The sequence below is a fragment of the Hydra vulgaris genome, chromosome 13 (genome assembly GCF_038396675.1).
Source record: "Hydra vulgaris chromosome 13, alternate assembly HydraT2T_AEP".
In the NCBI taxonomy this organism is placed as follows: Eukaryota; Metazoa; Cnidaria; class Hydrozoa; order Anthoathecata; family Hydridae; genus Hydra; species Hydra vulgaris.
In genome coordinates this window covers 23773116-23790716 of record NC_088932.1, presented here as the reverse complement: position 1 = coordinate 23790716, position 17601 = coordinate 23773116, and the positions used below count along the sequence as shown (strand labels likewise).

Here is a 17601-nt window from a genome sequence, read left to right as displayed (position 1 = left end):
TACCCTACATATAATAATAATGTACAATATTCATCAAAGTCTTTTAGTAATAATATATATTACTAATACATGTACATATATTAAATTTAATATACACATAGATTTTGTTACTATATGTTACTCATACATACACACGTATTTAATATATGTGTATGTGTGAGTAACATCATTGTTACTCATACATTTTTACACACACATTTTATTATAATAAAATATGTGTATATTAAATTTAATATATGTATATATATTAGTTATATCAACAGCGTGTTTATCAATAACGTGTTCATTGCGCATAATAATAATATTATTATTAGGTGCAATAAATACGTTATTGATTTAAAATTACTAATTTAGTAATATATACAGAATAATATTATATGATTTTATATAGAATAGCATATTAAATTAGCTATTTGAAATGCTATTTGAAATATTCTAGTTAAAATGGATATTCAAATGATTCAAGAAATTGAATTCCAAAATCAAAATTGGCGAAAGGCTCATCGTGCTGTCCTTAATGATTTTTCAGATGTTGAATGTCGTCAGAAATTTCGTTTACCGTTGCGTAAAATATCTGAGATTGTTAACACTCTACAGGATGATCTGTCTTCAACAACTGGCCAAAACAATTCCATTTTACCAGAAACTAAAGTACTTGTATCTTTAAGGTTTCTAGCAACAGGAAGCTTTCAAAATCCAATAGGTAAGAATTATATTATGTGTATATATTTATATATGTTATTGAAATGTATTTAAAAATACTTAAAAAAAAGTAAACATGTTAGCTAATGCTTCACTTAATTGATATTAGTCCAGTGTTTAGATTATAAATGTACGTTCTTTAAGAGACAAAAACCAAACATGATTTTTTAAATTAACAGAACATATTAATTTTTTTAGAATAACTGCAATTTCACAAAACTATGTATTATTTTGTAAGGTTAAAAGTTAAGGTCACACATCTTGTATAAAATCACAGTTTTTATTCAAGAATTTTCCGTAAACATAAACAATTCATAAATTCAATCATAAACTACATCTGAATGAAGCTATGAAAGTTTATTATTTTTTAATTTTAGGCGACACTTCTGAGATGAGCCAGGCTAGCACTAGCCGAATAATCCATCAGTTTTGTGAGTCATTTATGCAACACTACAGCTACCTTGTCAAATGGTACAGTAGTCAAGAAGAAATAACTAAAGTGAAACAAAGTTATTTTGAGGCTTGTGGAGTAAAGGGTCTTTTGGGCCTAATTGATGGTACAATGGTGCCCATCAAAGGAGTCACTGGGGCTGATGAGCCAGCTTTTATTTGCAGGTAAAAAATAGTTTTTAAATGAGCCAAAGTAATCTTTAAATAGGCTTGAGTAGTATACAAATTACTATTAAATAATATGATTGACATTTTTAATTTTTTTTTATTCAGTATTTATTACTGTAGGATCTAAATGATCATATTGAAGAGTTAAAATTCTAGTTCCTAATTATAGTTATAGTGTAATTATACATTTTAACTTATAAAAATTCGTTCATTTTGCTTATTAATATGTTTTGCTTCATTTTTTAGAAAAGGCTATTCAGCTATAAATTGCCAATTTGTTGTCGATTATGATGGACAGTTCAGAGATGTAGTAATTAAATATCCAGGATCATGTCATGATGCTTTTGTTTATTCAAATTCTACTTTAAAACAAACGATGGAAGCTGATCCAGTTGCAGGTTTTCTTTTTGGTGATTCAGGATACGGGTTATCGCCAGTCATGATTACACCATTTAGTCCTGCAATTACCCCTGAAGAAATGTTTTTCAACAAAACCCACTCAAGGGTTCGAAGTAGAATAGAACGTTGTATTGGCAGTCTCAAAAACAGGTGGAGATGTCTACATAAAAGTGGCGGAACTCTTCAATATTCTCCTACCAAGTGCTGTTCGATCATTTATACTTGTGTATTACTTGAGAATATGTGCAATTCATTGGGTTTAGAAGAGCCAGATAATGTAGTAGCTAGCGACGATGCAGTTGGTAACACTGAGATGATAACAGATAATAGCAGCACTGAAAATAATAGTAATTTTTATCACGTTGGTCGAAGACAAATCAACCAAATTCGACTTGGTTTAACTAGAAGAAATGATTTGAAAAACTATATGTTTGCCAATAGACATCCCCATGTTTTATAACGTTGTGTTATTAAATAAAACTGTTATTTTAAAAAAAAAGCTTTCTTTATTTAAGAAATTTAGTGTGTAAAATAAAAATCTTTTTTTAAACTTTAATAATGATATTTATGTCTATGTTTTTGTGCGATGTCTACGTCTATAAGTTCATATGGGATTGTATAAATTAATTTTTGTTTTATTTTGAAAAGATGTTAAATTAATCAACAAATATAAAATAACATTCAATTTATTAAAACTATAATATTGATTTGATTATTCTAAGATGCTATTAATGTGCAAAGGGTCTTAAAAATTTAGCTTTTGTTTTTAAATCAACATTAGAACAAATTATTTTAAATCAATAATAGAACAGCTATGCTATTCACTTAAGAATTTTTTTTGTTTCATGTTTCATTTTTTGCCATTCGAACATTCGTTTTTAGCTAATGATGAACATTTTTAACTATTATTAGGTAATAAATAAAATTAATAACAAATCAATTTATTAGATAATATGAATTAGATAATGTACATTTATTAATTATTTGAGATTGCTGAAGCGATTTCTTTCAGGGAATTAGTCATCTTTTCAGATGACTCCGCGAGACTTTTTGTTGACTCTGCAATGCATCTTAAGGTGTCGCCAATACTTTCCAAAAGTGGTTGATCAGTTAGAATAGTTGGCTTAAGAGCAGACGCTATTTGCTGTCCGGTTTCAATAATTTGTTGACCAAGCTTGGACATGTTTATCATATAGTTATCTACATTTGATGGCGATAACTTTCGTTTTTTAGAGGACTTTAGTGACTGTTTACACTCGACATTCTAAAATTAAATTTAAATTCGATGTTAAGAAATATTAAACAATTTAATTAACAATTTTAAACATAAGTAGTAGTTTATTTATTTTATTTACTTTTGTTGTAAAACAAAAATAATTTAAAGGGAGTGATGCACCTGTTTTGTAAAAATTGGCTCAACAGACGTTTTGTCTTGTATTGTCAAAAACGTAGGAGAACTAGTTGATGCAGTGGAACTTAGCAATTCTTTGGTAATTGAGGATGTATCGTGCAACAATGGTGTCTATAATTCAATATGAGTACTGATTACTGCCAAAAATTGAAAAGAACACTAGGGATCAAAATACTAATAACATATTTTTTGGGAAAATTATATGAAAATACTTTTTTGGACTCTTTTGAACTAGATTGCACTATATTCTCTTTGTAAATCTCATTATCGTTGCAATCTGAAGACTGCATATTGTTGCTAAATTATACAAGTTATATATATATATATATATATATATATATATATATATATATATATATATATATATATATATATATATATATATATATATATATATATAGAACCCTTAGATGTTGTCCGAAAGTTTTTTCGATATTTTGTTGACAAAAAGTAAAAATTAAAATGCAAGACCGGAATTTTTTTTTTTTAATAATGATAGACTGCCTGCCCCAACCAAACCCTCAGTCGATGTAGCAGCACTCCCTTGCGGGTCAGGCTATTTGTCAGTCGATGTAGCAGCACTCCCTTGCGAGTCAGGCTATTTGTCAGTCGATGTAGCAGCACTCCCTTGCGAGTCAGGCTATTTGTCAGTCGATGTAGCAGCACTCCCTTGCGAGTCAGGCTATAAGATAGTCGATGTAGCAACACTCCGCGCATGATTTACAGTAAAAAAAATAAAAATAAAAACATTTTATTAAAAAAAATTAAAATAAAAACATTTTATTAAAAAAAATAAAAATAAAAACATTGTTTATATTGTTAAAAACATTCAAAATGTTATAAAAACATTCAGAATGTTTTTAAAAACATTCTGGTCAATTAAATTTGCGTTTTTGTGGCTTTTTTAAAAAACGATTAATTTGTAATTAAATTAATGGTTTTTACTTTCGTCCAACACGGAAATGTTGGACGAAAGTCAAAAGTAATTAAAAGTGACGTATGTGTTGGCGTAAGAATCACTTTTTTCCTTCCGCTCTTCCTAAAGCCAACAAACTATAGAACTATATATATATATATATATATATATATATATTTATATATATATATATATTTATATATATATATATATATATATATATATAAATATATATATATATTTATATATATATATATATATATCCATATATATATATATATATCCATATATATATATATATAAAACACACAAAAATTATATTCTTCTAAAATCATTACCATGAATGAAACTTTTGGCATCTTAGACACCATTTGCTGATCAATGGAGTTAAGCTCTTCCAAGCACCCCTCACCCCCGCCAGTCTTGTTTAGACTAGAAATAATCCGTGCTGCTTTTCCCTTGCTTTCAGATTTTTGATCAGATAGCTTCTTTTTACATTGTAGCACTGTGCGGTCTGAACCGACAAGAGAAACCTGGTCTGCAATTTTACTCCATGCATCGTCTTTTGTAAGTTTTGAGATTGCTAAAAATAATTGAAATTTTTTATTAACATTAAAAATGTTTTATCATTATTATATAATATATATCTAAAATAAATCTTTTTTACAAGGAGAAAATTTTCCATCAAGCAATCTCTTATTCTCGTTATACAGCTTGACCAAAAGTCCTATCTGCTCAAGCGTCCAATTTTCAGCTCTTTTTTTAGAATCTTTCGTGATTTCTGACACTAGAGTAAATAATTTCTCAAAAAATTTTAGCATCAACATATTTATTATAATGCCATAATAAAATAAATAAATAAAACGCCATACATAAATTAAAGCACTAAACTACTTTTTTGTACCATTTAATATAAATTTATACTACTATTAATATTAAAAATGATTAGTAAAATATTTAGTAGAAAAAAAGAGTTAATAAAAATAAAAACCTACTTCTAAGCAGCAATATTTATTTATTACTTATGCTACTTTGAAGAACTTTATTTTGTTAACAAAAATAAGTATAATAAATAAAATATAATAAATAAGTCTGCAGATATTTTATAGTAATCAGTAAAGGCATTAAAAATTAATATGTACATTTATAATTTTTAATTATTTCCTTATTAGATCATTTGCTGAGTAAATAGTATATTATTTTAATTTAATTAATCAAGAAATTAGTTAAAGAAACATTTAAAATTTAAATTAAGTACGTGTATTTCCCCAAATAAGGAAGAAATTACTAGAAACATCTCTCTCTCAATCGTTCATTCTCCTTAATTCTCCATCTCATCTTCACTTCCTTTTTTGGGAAAATATACGTTCTTAGTTATATATAATTTATATATAACGTTCTTAGGTATAAATAATTATATAATAACTTAGTTATTATATAATTATATATAAGACACACATGCAGATATAAATATATATAAATATATATATATATATATATATATATATATATATATGTATATATATATTAATATATAAATATATATGTATATATATGTATTTATATATATATATATATATATATATATATATATATATATATAAATACATATATATATATATATATATATATATATATATATATATATATATATATATATATATATATATATATATATATATATATATATATATAAATATATATATATATATATAATATTTTTAGTAGATACCTATCAAAACAAAAGAATTTAGTAATACTAACTACTTATTCTATACAAATAGTTTTTAAATATTTGCGTAAGTTTTTGCGTAAGTTTTGCGTAACTCATGCGCAACCTTAACTTTACGCAAACGCTACGAAAAAGTTGTGAATACCAAATAGTTACGCAAAAAATAGTTTGCGTAAGTTTTTCATAACTTTTGCTCAGCTACGCAAGAGTTACGGAAAAGTTGTGAATAAGCACCCAGCTTTGCAGTTTTTTAATGAAAATAATTTTAACTCGCAGTTTTTTGACTTGAGAACTTTTAAAAAAGAAATCGAGGCAAAATAATTGCATTTGTATTTATTGATTACACTTAGTCGCACAGAGAAACTTTCATTCTTTCTTTGTCAAGAAAAGTAAAATATTTTGAAATAAAAGTTTTAAAATCTATTATGTCACCATCAAAAAAAAGAATAAAGCTATCTGGTTCAGCAAAAAGTTAAAAAAGTTAAAAAAGCAACGACATGAAAGTGACAAAAAATTCCAAAGGTGTTTGCAAAATGGATTAAAAAAATCAAAGATCAAACAGAACAACCAGGTAAAAATATTTTTATTGATGGATTTTCAAGTCAAAATCACAAAATAAATTTAATTAAAAAACTTAGCAAACTAAGCCATGTCATTTGCAATATTACAATGGAAAAAATGTTGATATAGTTTATTTTTATTTTTACAGCGCAAAAAAGTCCAGTTTTTTTTCGATGTGATGATGAACAGTTACTGCAAATCAATGAAGTCAACCAAAATGCAGTTACAACAAATCTGTTAGAATTCAAGTTTGATGATCCACCAACTTGGCCCAAAATTAATGACAGTCTAAGATGTTCTTTGGTTGAACATGGTGCTAAACAAGACAAGAGAGAAGTCTATCCTACCACATCAACATCATCAGAAAACAGATATTTCAGTTGGTTTGAAAAAAATCTTCCTAATGGGGAAAAAGTTAATCGTCAATGGTTGTTATACAGTGCATCAAAAAATTCTTTGTTTTGCTTTCCATGTATCCTTTTTTCAAACACAAAGACAAGCAAGTTTGCAGATACATCAAAAGGTTTTTCAGAATGGAAACAACTAAACCCTCGAATCCCTGAACACAAGAATAGCTGTGAACATAGAAATTGTTTCACTTCATGGAAAGAAATGGAAAAAAATCTGAAGGGAAGATCTTTAGACAAGGACATTCAAAATGCCATCCAAACTGAAAAAGAAAAGTGGCGAAATATTCTAAAAGTTGTTATAGATTCATTTATGTTCTGCACTAAGAACAGTTTGGCTTTTCGAGGCAGTTTCAATATTATTGGTGAGCCAAACAGTGGAATCTTTCTCAACACAATTGAACTAATAGCACGCTATCATCATCCTTTAGCAGAACACATAACGAATGTTAAACTTAAGCAAAAATCTGTTAGTTACTTTTTCCAACAAATTCAGAATGAATTGAAATTCTTGGCAGAAAGGTGAAAAGCGAGATAGTCACGAGAATTAAAAATGCCAAATATTATTCAGTTTTATTTGATTGCACTCCTGATCTCTCTCACAAAGCACAAATGTCAGAAATAATCCGATATGTTTGTGTCACTGATGGAGAATGTTCTATTGAAGAGAGTTTTCTAGATTTCATTGAGTCTCATCAAAAAACCGGAGTTGGTCTTGCTTCAGAAATATTATTCAGCTTAAATAAAGATGAATTAAACATCGAAGATTGCCGAGGTCAGGGTTATGACAATGGAGCCAACATGTCTGAAAAATATTCTGGTGTTCAAGCCCAAATAACTGCAAAAAATAATTTAGCACGGTGCCTTGCGCAGCTCACACTCTAAATCTTGTAGGAGTCCATTCAGCAGAAGTTTCCCCATTTATGATTACATTTTTTGGAAAGGTTCAGAAAATATTCAATTTCTTCTGAAGTTCTACTACCAGATGGGACAAACTGATGAAAACACTTGAAGTCACCCTAAAAAATCAAAGTGAAACACGCTGGTCTGCCAAAAAGGAGGCTATCCATTCACTAAATAATCAAATCACAAATGTTAGCAATGTTTTACAAGAAATTAGTAATGATTCTCTGCTAAATGCTGAAACAAGGTCCGGAGCTAGAGAGATTTTGATTCAAGTTGGTTTTGAGTTTCGTTGCTGGCTTGACCTTTGGAACATGATACTTACATTAATTGACAGAGAGAATCGCAGCTTACAATCAAAAAATATGACAATTGATTGCATCAAAACAAATTGCTGGTCTGATTGCTTCTATACAAAACCTTCGAGACAGGGGCATTCATAACAGCATGAAAAAAGCTGAAATAATATCAAAAAATCTTGACATTGAAGCTAGCTTTCCAATCAAAAGAAAACGAAAAGCAAAAAAGATGTTTGATAATGAAACAAGGGAAGAAAGTTCACACATACCTCCAGAAGAAGATTTTGAAATTAATTGTAATATAGTCTTTGACAGTATAATTACACAATTACACTGGAGATTTGAAACAATGGTTGAGATTTCATCAGATTTTGAGTTTCTAAATGATAACTCTCTTGCATGTATGTCAGTTGAAGATCTGAAGAAATGTGGAGAAACTTTGTCAAAAATATGTTCGTGATCTTAATGCTAATGAATTTCTATCTGAAATTGAAAGCTTTAAGCTTCAAGCCAGTGTCCTGATTCCAGATTTAAAAAACGCAAATCTATTGAAAATCTTGCAATTTATGCACACCTATTCTTTGACTGAGGCATACCCTTTCATTGAAATTGCTCTTAGAATCTTTCTCACACTACCCGTCACTGTGGCATCATGTGAACGTAGCTTTAGCAAACTTAAGCATTTGAAAAATTATCTAAGATCCTCCATGGATCAAGAACGTTTGAATAATGTTGCCATTTTGTCAATTGAAAATCCCCTGGCAAAATCTCTGTGTTACAATGAAATTATTGATAATTTTGCATCATTGAAAGCTAGAAAAATTAATTTTGTTTGAATGTGTCTAATTTTAATATTTATTTAAAAAACTAATGCCTGGTAATTTTTTCAATGACTTTCAACCACAAAGTACGATTTAAAGTTGATTTTAAATGTGCTTTAAGTAGGTTTATCAAATTATAAATCAAATTAAACATTGAAAAAATTATTGAATTTGAGGCGGCATCTCCTTGCCCGAAAGGATTGTTGATCTCACTACGGCCCTGATAATTTACTATATAAAAATCAATTCGGCTTTAAAAAAAATAGTTTAACTGAACAAGCAATTATTCAGTTTACTCGTGAAGTCTCAAATTCTTTTGCTAAATCTTAATATACACTTGGTATTTTTATCGATTTATCAAAGGCTTTTGATACAGTCAATCTTGATATCTTACTTAAAAAACTTAAGTTCTACAGAATAACTGGTAAATTGATCAAATGGTATTAAAGCTACTTGTCAAATAGAAAGCAATTCGTCTACCACGGGAAAGAATTGCTCCCTATTGATTTTCAAAATAAAACATTAATTGAAATAAAATGTGGTGTTCCACTGGATTCTATCCTTGGTCCACTTCTCTTTTTAGTATCATCAACGATCTAAATAAGACCTCGAACCTTAGGAGCATCATGTTTGCAGACGATACCAATTTATTTTTATCAAACAAAGACTTTAACAAACTTTTTTAAAATATTAATAAAGAACTTATAAAAATTTCTATTTGGTTTAAATGCAACAAACTAACCTTAAATATTGACAAAACAAAGTGAATCCTTTTTCACTCCTCAACAAAAAAACGTTTTTTGCCTAATGATTTACCTAAATTTTATATTGATAAAGTAGAAATAAAAAAAGATTCCGTTTTAAAATTCCTAGGTATTTATCTTGACGAAAATATGACATAAAAAACTCATATTGATTATATATCAACAAAAGTTGCAAAAAGTATTGGAATCCTCTATAAGGCCAGAAATTATTTAAATAAAAATAATTTAAAACAACTATACTACTCATTTATTCATAGCTATATAAACTATGTAAATAATGCCTGGAGAAGTACAGGTTAAAGTAAGTTGCAATGTCTTTACCGCCATCAGAAACATGCGATGCGAATAATATATTTTTTAAATCGTTTTTCAAATACAAAACTTTTATTCAAAGATATGAATGTATTAAACGTTTTTGAACCTAACTTGTATAATACTTTATGTTTTACGTTTTGTTGTATGAACAGCCCTTTATTACATGTTTTTAAAGATCTATTTACCTTTAAAGTAAAGAATAAATATAGTTTGCGATATAAAAACTATTTAAAAGAACCCTTTTGTCAAACAAAGTTTAATCAATTATCGAGCACCTTATCTATGGAATAAAATTGTCCAGCCGAATTTTGATTCATCTATCTCTTTTTCTGTTTTTAAAAACAAATTAAAGAATATTATATTTTCAACGGATAATATATTGAAATATTTTTCAGATATTCATTTATTATTTCAAATGTTTTGGATTGTAATTTTGTCATAAACTACTTGTATTATTTTATATTATATTTATATTGTAATTTTTATATGGTTCTGGCGACAAGTTCGTTATGATCTTCCAGATTCCAAGTTTATATGTTTATATTACATGTAAATCACGACATGTAAACAGGGCCGTTTTTCGAGCGTCATAGGCTCTAGGCACTTTGCATAAAAATGTAGCTGTAGGCCTTTCTTTCAATTTAAATGTCATGTACACGTTATTCAATTTACATTATTTTTTAATTTTTGTACGTAGTCGTTAATGGGCCTACAGTCGCTATTTGTTTGATTATTTTGTATCTGTACACATGTTATGCCTTAAAGAAATTAAATTGTAACCATTTCATTAATTGTATTTCTCTCACTATCATTACTTTAGTTATGATCATGAAAAGCCATTAAAAATTCAGCAATCTATGGTTTGTTATTTGTTTTAAAGGTTTGTTTAAATTTATCAATAGTTTACATTTATCTAAAAATGAAATTCATAGAATTTCACGTATTATTTTAAAAAGTACGATTTTATTTGGTAGGTATTTTATTTGTTATGATTACGTTTTTGTAAATTATTAATAAGTTTTGTTAAATGTAATGTTTTATGGTTCAATCTATGGTTTGTTATTTGTTTTAAATTTTTGTTTAAATTTATCAATAGTTCACATTTATTTAAAAATGAAATTCTCAGAATTCCACGTATTATTTTAAAAAGTACGATTTTATTTGGTAGGTATTTTATTAGTTATGATTACGTTTTTGTAAATTACTAATAAGTTTTGTTAAATGTAATGTTTTATGGTTCAATCTATGGTTTGTTATTTGTTTTAAATGTTTTTTTAAATTTATCAATAGTTCACATTTATTTAAAAATGAAATTCTCAGAATTCCACGTATTATTTTAAAAAGTACGATTTTATTTGGTAGGTATTTTATTAGTTATGATTACGTTTTTGTAAATTACTAATAAGTTTTGTTAAATGTAATATTTTATGGTTCAATCTATTATTTGTTATTTGTTTTAAATGTTTGTTTAAATTTATTAATAGTTTACATTATCAATAGTTTACAAGAGCTTTCTATGCAAATTACTTACAAATTCGTCAAGCATTATGTGAAGTCACTAACAACAAACATCAACCACCAGCACTGTTCATGAAGCGAAATCACTGGTTAAACATTTAGACTACTTTGAAACTGCGTTAATGTGTGTGATTTGGAAAGATTTACTTTAAAAGATGAATATTGTCAATAAAGCCTTACAGGAGCCGGGTATTGAGCTGTGCACCATTAAACTGTACGATGGTCTCATACAGTATTTTCATGATACACGCAGTAAGTTTGAAACATTCGAAGGCCAGGCAAAAGATCTCACAGAATCTGATTACAAAGAAGCTACACAACGCAAGCGAATACGGAAGCGATTTGATGACGAAGTTATGGATACAAGTAATCCCAGTTTAAATGTTAGTGCCAGTGATTCCGTATTCATCAGTATTACGTTATCATAGACAGACTTAATAATGATGGAAAAACGCAGAGCAGCTTATAAAGTATTGTACAAAAGGTTTAACTTTCTTCTTGACAACAGATCTTTGTCGAGTGAGGAAGTAGTGGCTAAAACCAAGGCACTAATTCAGTTGTATCCATCAGACCTCGAAGACGAATTTACCGTTTTTGCTGTTTTCTCAAATGTTTAGTGATGGTAAATCGGTGTCTGAAAAGATTAAGCTGCAAGTAGACAATAAACTAGTTGCAAGTTTTCCAAATGTTAATATCGCTTTCAGGATTTATCTCTCTATATTAGGCACGAATTCAGAAGGTGAACGTTCTTTTTCAAAATTAAAACTGATAAAAAACTATCTGCGTTCAACTATGGGACAAGCCCGACTATCCTCCCTGGCACTGCTATCAATTGAAAATAAAGTAATGCGGGAGATGACATTTGAAGATGTTATAGTTGATTTTTCAAATACCAAAAGTCGAAAAGTTAATGTCATCTAGTTATACTGTTTGATTATAAACATTTTTATCAATTATGAATATTATGCTGCATCTGTATGATTGTTTTATCAATGAAATGAAAAACACTTTAAAATTTCTTTTTTTTTCATTTCTTTTGTAGGCCCCTGTAGATTCGTAGGCTCTAGGCACGGTGCCTATAGTGCCTAATGGATAAGATGGCCCTGCATGTAAATAATGTAAACTAAAACTAAACTTAATATATATATATATATATATATATATATATATATATATATATATATATATATATATATATATATATATATATATATATTACCTACATTTAAATCTAATATGTTGTTTTTATTTGTTTTTTATAATTTCAGTTATTGAAAGTTTTAACCTGCATAATATTTATATTTAAAATTATTTCTTTGTTTTATATTTTTACATTTAGGTTAAAATTGAAATATTTACTATATTAGGCATCCTATATTTTTTAACTATTTAAAAGTTAAGAAATTTTAAAAATGAGACTATAAGAGGCAGATAACATTTTTGATTAATAAAGAGCTCGTTTGTTGCTAAAAACTGGATAGCAACTTTTTTTGCTCCACTATATTCTTAAACCTTTAGAAATCCTTACATAAGTGATTACTACAAATAATATTAGGCAAAGCTACAGTCATTTTTTGCTTGTTGGGCTTTCTTGTGTAGACTTGCTCAAATAGGTGACTTTTTAATATAAACACAAAGAATTATTATTACTTTAGTACATACATCGACTATCTTATAGCCTGCTGCAAAAAATAAGTGCTACTACATCGATTATCTTATGGCCTACCGCTGTAAGAGAGTGTTGCTACATTGACTATCTTATAGCTTGCTGCTAAAAAGAAGTACTGCTACGTCGACTACGGGTTTTACATAGGGCAGCAATATTTTTTCTTTTATTAATTCAATTAAAATTCCTAATGTTTTAAAAAGCCTCCACTGGCGAGAGCGCAACAAACGAAAAAATAAAATTAATTTAGACCGCTTAACTGTAGCATTACCTAAAATTACATCGTGTTTGTTAAGAATTTTGTGTTTTTTACCTAGGTTTGCCAATAGTTTTTCTTTGCCTTGTACGACAATAATTTTTGATTTAATTTACACAGTCTGTATCACAAATCTTAAAAACAAAAGTAAAAAATAAACACCGGCATTCCGGCCTGAAATAATACCGGCCGGAACAGAACTGATGTAAAAATCTTACGAAATTCTGGGACATCCCTAATTATTTTGAACTTGTAACTTAATCTGTGAAATAAGTTAGTATAGCAACACTACAAAAGGTGTTATTTCTGAGGAAATATTATTCTAAAAGTTTAAAAAATAACAAAAAAAAGTTAATAAAATGAAAAAAAATACTTTCCAAAAATGTTGGAGGGATGTATAAAGTTGATTCTTAAACATTTTCCAGCAGACACAAAATGTGTTTTACACGTCGATGTATAAATTAGAAAAAACTCACGGCTTGATCCGCTGGGTTCTTTCCAATTTATAAATTTTTTGCTTTATACACAGTTATACAACTTACTGTGGAGCTTAAAGAATCAAATTAAACATCTCGTAAATTTAAAAGTAAACTTACAAAACACACATCAACTTTTTGAGATTTACTGTTCATATTTTGAGATCTACTGTTCATATTTTGAGATATACTGTTCATATTTTGAGATCTACTGTTCATATTTTGAGATCTACTGTTCATATTTTGAGATCTACTGTTCATAGTTTACTATGTATAGTTGTTATCAGCAATTTGTTATTACAATTATTTCTTCTTCTTTTTATAGCAATTTATTATACAATTAAAAATTATTAGCAAGTTAGCAACCACAAATATATAAATAAACTTGATATTCAAATTTGATACTATAACATTTATTCAAAGGTTTTTTTTTAACATAATTAAATTAGATATATTTATATATTTTTTATATAAATATGGTCGGAGAGAATTAGCTTAAAAAATCATCGAACCCGGACAAAAATGGTATAAAGCTAAAATTTGGCATATAAGTAGGAAACAGAGTTTAGATTGGCTCGGAAACTGAAAAAGAGACTAATTTTTAGTGTTTAGTATACCTGAAAATGTTTCTTATATTTCACCATTCTATTAAGGATTTCTAGGTTCTGTCAAAATCTTTTGGGATTTTAGCACTCAAAACCGCAAAGCGAATTCTTTTTTTAAAAGTCTTTAGGTTTACGGCATACCTAGGTGTGCCGAAGAAATGGAAGACGATGTCTAGCAGGTGCACCTGTTAGACATCATCTACAAGAGTGCTTTACCGTGGGATTGTTCAGTTGAGATTAAATAATATCATAAGTTGATTTGCTGTTCAAAAGTCGAAAAAATAAATTGGTTTTGGTGTATTCATCTTTATATGTCTTGAATTAAATAAAGGGTATATACAATTTTTGAAATGTTCTGAAAGGTTGAGAAGCGATTTTTATGCACTTCTTCCGAGTCTAACTTTTACATTTTCAAGTTAACGCAAATATATTTTCTAAACTTTTTAAAAAAATTTGGAAATATTGTTAGTTACTTAGTTTAATTATTAGTAAAAGAATTTTATTTTATAATTTGAGTAACAGACTATTTGTTTACTATTACTAAAAAAAAAAAAAAAAAAAAAAAAAAGCAAAAACCAAAGACATCTAAATTTTTATTAAACTTAAGAAATATATGACAATCTAAACACAATATATTTTTTTACATGCAATTTCGTACTATATGATGGGATAAAACCGATATAAATAGATATACCTGGGATTAAAAGAATATTTTTATAGACTTTTAATAAACAAACGTAAGAATTTTAACACTGTCAAGCTCTATATCAGCGGACACAGAATGTCCGCTGGACGTCTTGAGGACGTCCTACAGACATGTGACGTTCACAGGACGTCGTGTTGACGTCTTGTGAACGATAATTGTGTAGACATCTTGATGGGATAATTTCAGGAGATTGTCTACAAATTGTTAATTGACTTTATGAAAATATTACGTTTGTTACTTAGACGTCAGTTGTATTACGTCAGTATACAATTTCCCTCACACTTTAAACAGCCAAAGTTCTTTCACATAATGATATTTGTTTAAAACTTCGAAACATCTCGTAAAGACTGACACTTTTATGCGTCTGTCCGTATGTTTTCTTTAAATGCTCATTTAAATTGTTTTTTTGCAACAAAATGGATTCGTTTTTCACGGCTTCAAAATCTTTGACATCCTAAAAAAATCAAATTTGAACCGAATTATTTAAAACTTAGTAAAAAGCCTGAAAGCAACAACAACAACAAAAGACAAAGAAAATTTTTTTTTTATGACCTGTATTAGGAAAGATCAAATAAAAAAGTAAATTTCAAAAACTTATCATAAAAAGCAATAACTTCGTGAAAAAAAACACAAAAAAAACAAAAAAAAGAATAGTTACATTAAAATAATATCTACAAAATCTACAAATGAAACTATTTTCAGATTACTTTTTCCTTTTAAAACGTTAACCTTTAACAAAGTTTTATTTTTTCTAAGTTTTCGTCAAATTTTTTAGCCTTTAACTTGATAACTTTTTCTTTAATTAGTATTTCCACAACTTGATTATTTTTTATGATTTTAGATCTTATCATTATTATGAAAAAACTGCAAAAATCAAATATGATGTTGAATATCAAAAATGTTGTTAAAAACATTTTTCTTTATTTTATTTTATTCATTTCTAATTACTCGGGTTAAAATTTCAAATTGCTGACCATCTTGCTTAACATTTTTTCCACAGTCAATTTATCTCTATAACTTCTTTTTTAAACAATAAAAGTTAAAATGAAAAAAAATAAATAAATAAATAAATAACAAAAAGAGTAGTGAAAAGGAAAACATTTTTGTAAGACTGCAACAGCTGTCTGAACTGGAAAAGTTCAAGTGAGAAATGACTCAAGCAATGAAAGCGTGATTTGGATGTTTAAAAATGAACATTTTTTTATACAGGTCATTAGATTTTAATGATATATTAGAAAAAAGTTCTTTGTGAATAACTCCACATGGTAATATAATTAGAGCCATCTATAAGAATATTAAACTTGCCTTTGGTAATTATACTGTTAAAAATTTTCTAAGCCTTTAGAATCTAACTTCTAAAATAAAATAGAAAATTTAGTAACCCGAGAATAATGGATCTTGGCATCAGAAAATATCTTTTTTTGTATTAATTTCTAGTTGAAATATTAATTGCTTAATAAAAAGTGATATGTGCGATAAATTAATAAAAAAATAATAAAAAGTGATAAGCGATTAATTATCAAGAAAGTAGTGCTTCTAATAATAAGAAAAAAAATTACAATTAGAAATAAAAGCTGCACAAAAAGCAGAAAATCATAGAAATGAGGCTTGAATCGTAACTGACAAATAGAAATAAAAAGCGGAAAATCATAGGGTAAAGCGAGACTTAAATTAATAGGGTAAAGTGAGACTTAAATTAATAGGGTAAAGTGAGACTTAAATTAATAGGGTAAAGTGAGACTTAAATTAATAGGGTAAAGTGAGACTTAAATTAATAGGGTAAAGTGAGACTTAAATTAATAAGGTAAAGTGAGACTTAAATTAATAGGGTAAAGTGAGACTTAAATTAATAGGGTAAAGTGAGACTTAAATTAATAGGGTAAAGTGAGACTTAAATTAATAGGGTAAAGTGAGACTTAAATTAATAGGGTAAAGTGAGACTTAAATTAATAGGGTAAAGTAAGACTTAAATTAATAGGGTAAAGTGAGACTTAAATTAATAGGGTAAAGTGAGACTTAAATTAATAGGGTGACAAATAAAAATAAAAGCTTTCATGCTTGGCTCCAGAAGAATTTTAGCAGGAGATCATATAGCAGGTATGAATTTTAGCAGGAGATCATATAGCAGGTATGAATTATAGCAGGAGATCATATAGCAGGTATGAATTTTAGCAGGAGATCATATAGCAGGTATGAATTTTAGCAAAGAGACAAAAAATGTTAGCCAGGCATGATTTTTAGTAAAGAGACAAAAAATATTAGGATCTTCATAAAAAAAAAAAAAAAAAAAAAAAGAATTTCAGTCAATATCGAGGTATAAAGTGCAATGATAGGGTTTGATGAGGAAGAAATTTGATGAAAAAGAAATACGATATAAATTTTTAAATGAAATTATAACAAAAGGTAAGTAATTAGAGTTGTCTGGAAAACAAGTAAATAACTTATTTCTCTGAGTAAAATAATGAATAAGACAAAATATTTTAAGTTTTAACGCTATCAGGCTCAGTGATACTAGAGACAAACCAT

General features: G+C 27.6%; 3 protein-coding genes and 1 long non-coding RNA gene across 4 annotated transcripts in view; 2 read left to right on the top strand and 2 right to left on the bottom strand.

The window, feature by feature from the left end:
- Positions 1 to 368: 368 nt before the first annotated feature.
- Positions 369 to 2218, top strand: LOC136089370 (putative nuclease HARBI1). The gene is made up of 3 exons (XM_065815344.1): positions 369 to 703; positions 1080 to 1317; positions 1567 to 2218. The coding sequence occupies exons 1-3, from the start codon at positions 445 to 447 to the stop codon at positions 2177 to 2179; spliced, it is 1110 nt and encodes a 369-aa protein (XP_065671416.1). The 5' UTR covers positions 369 to 444; the 3' UTR covers positions 2180 to 2218.
- Positions 2219 to 2644: 426 nt separating this feature from the next.
- LOC136090200 (uncharacterized) lies at positions 2645 to 3263 on the bottom strand. Its single transcript, XR_010643243.1, has 2 exons — positions 3116 to 3263; positions 2645 to 2983 (listed from the first exon to the last, which is right to left on the bottom strand). It is a non-coding gene; the product is annotated as an uncharacterized LOC136090200 (long non-coding RNA).
- A 2940-nt stretch (positions 3264 to 6203) lies between these two features.
- On the top strand, positions 6204 to 7272 carry LOC136089745 (zinc finger MYM-type protein 5-like). The gene is made up of 2 exons (XM_065815826.1): positions 6204 to 6249; positions 6488 to 7272. Exons 1-2 carry the CDS (start codon positions 6204 to 6206, stop codon positions 7270 to 7272), a joined length of 831 nt encoding a protein of 276 aa, XP_065671898.1.
- Positions 7273 to 14944: 7672 nt separating this feature from the next.
- Positions 14945 to 17601, bottom strand: part of LOC100204348 (DIS3-like exonuclease 1) — a 55531-nt gene continuing 52874 nt past the window's right edge. Inside the window, exon 31 of the mRNA XM_065816617.1 lies at positions 14945 to 15529. Within this exon, the coding sequence (XP_065672689.1) occupies positions 15359 to 15529 (171 nt within the window). The 3' untranslated portion in view covers positions 14945 to 15358. The remainder of the gene's footprint in view (positions 15530 to 17601) is intronic.

Bases quoted from the DNA above. Each gene is read 5' to 3' on its own strand.
- LOC136089370 (XM_065815344.1), top strand. From the start codon at position 445: ATGGATATTCAAATGATTCAAGAAATTGAATTCCAAAATCAAAATTGG. The intron at 704-1,079 runs GTAAGAATTATA...TTTTAATTTTAG, and splicing joins AAGCTTTCAAAATCCAATAG to GCGACACTTCTGAGATGAGC. The intron at 1,318-1,566 runs GTAAAAAATAGT...TTCATTTTTTAG, and splicing joins GAGCCAGCTTTTATTTGCAG to AAAAGGCTATTCAGCTATAA.
- LOC136089745 (XM_065815826.1), top strand. From the start codon at position 6,204: ATGTCACCATCAAAAAAAAGAATAAAGCTATCTGGTTCAGCAAAAA. The intron at 6,250-6,487 runs GTTAAAAAAGTT...TTATTTTTACAG, and splicing joins GCTATCTGGTTCAGCAAAAA to CGCAAAAAAGTCCAGTTTTT.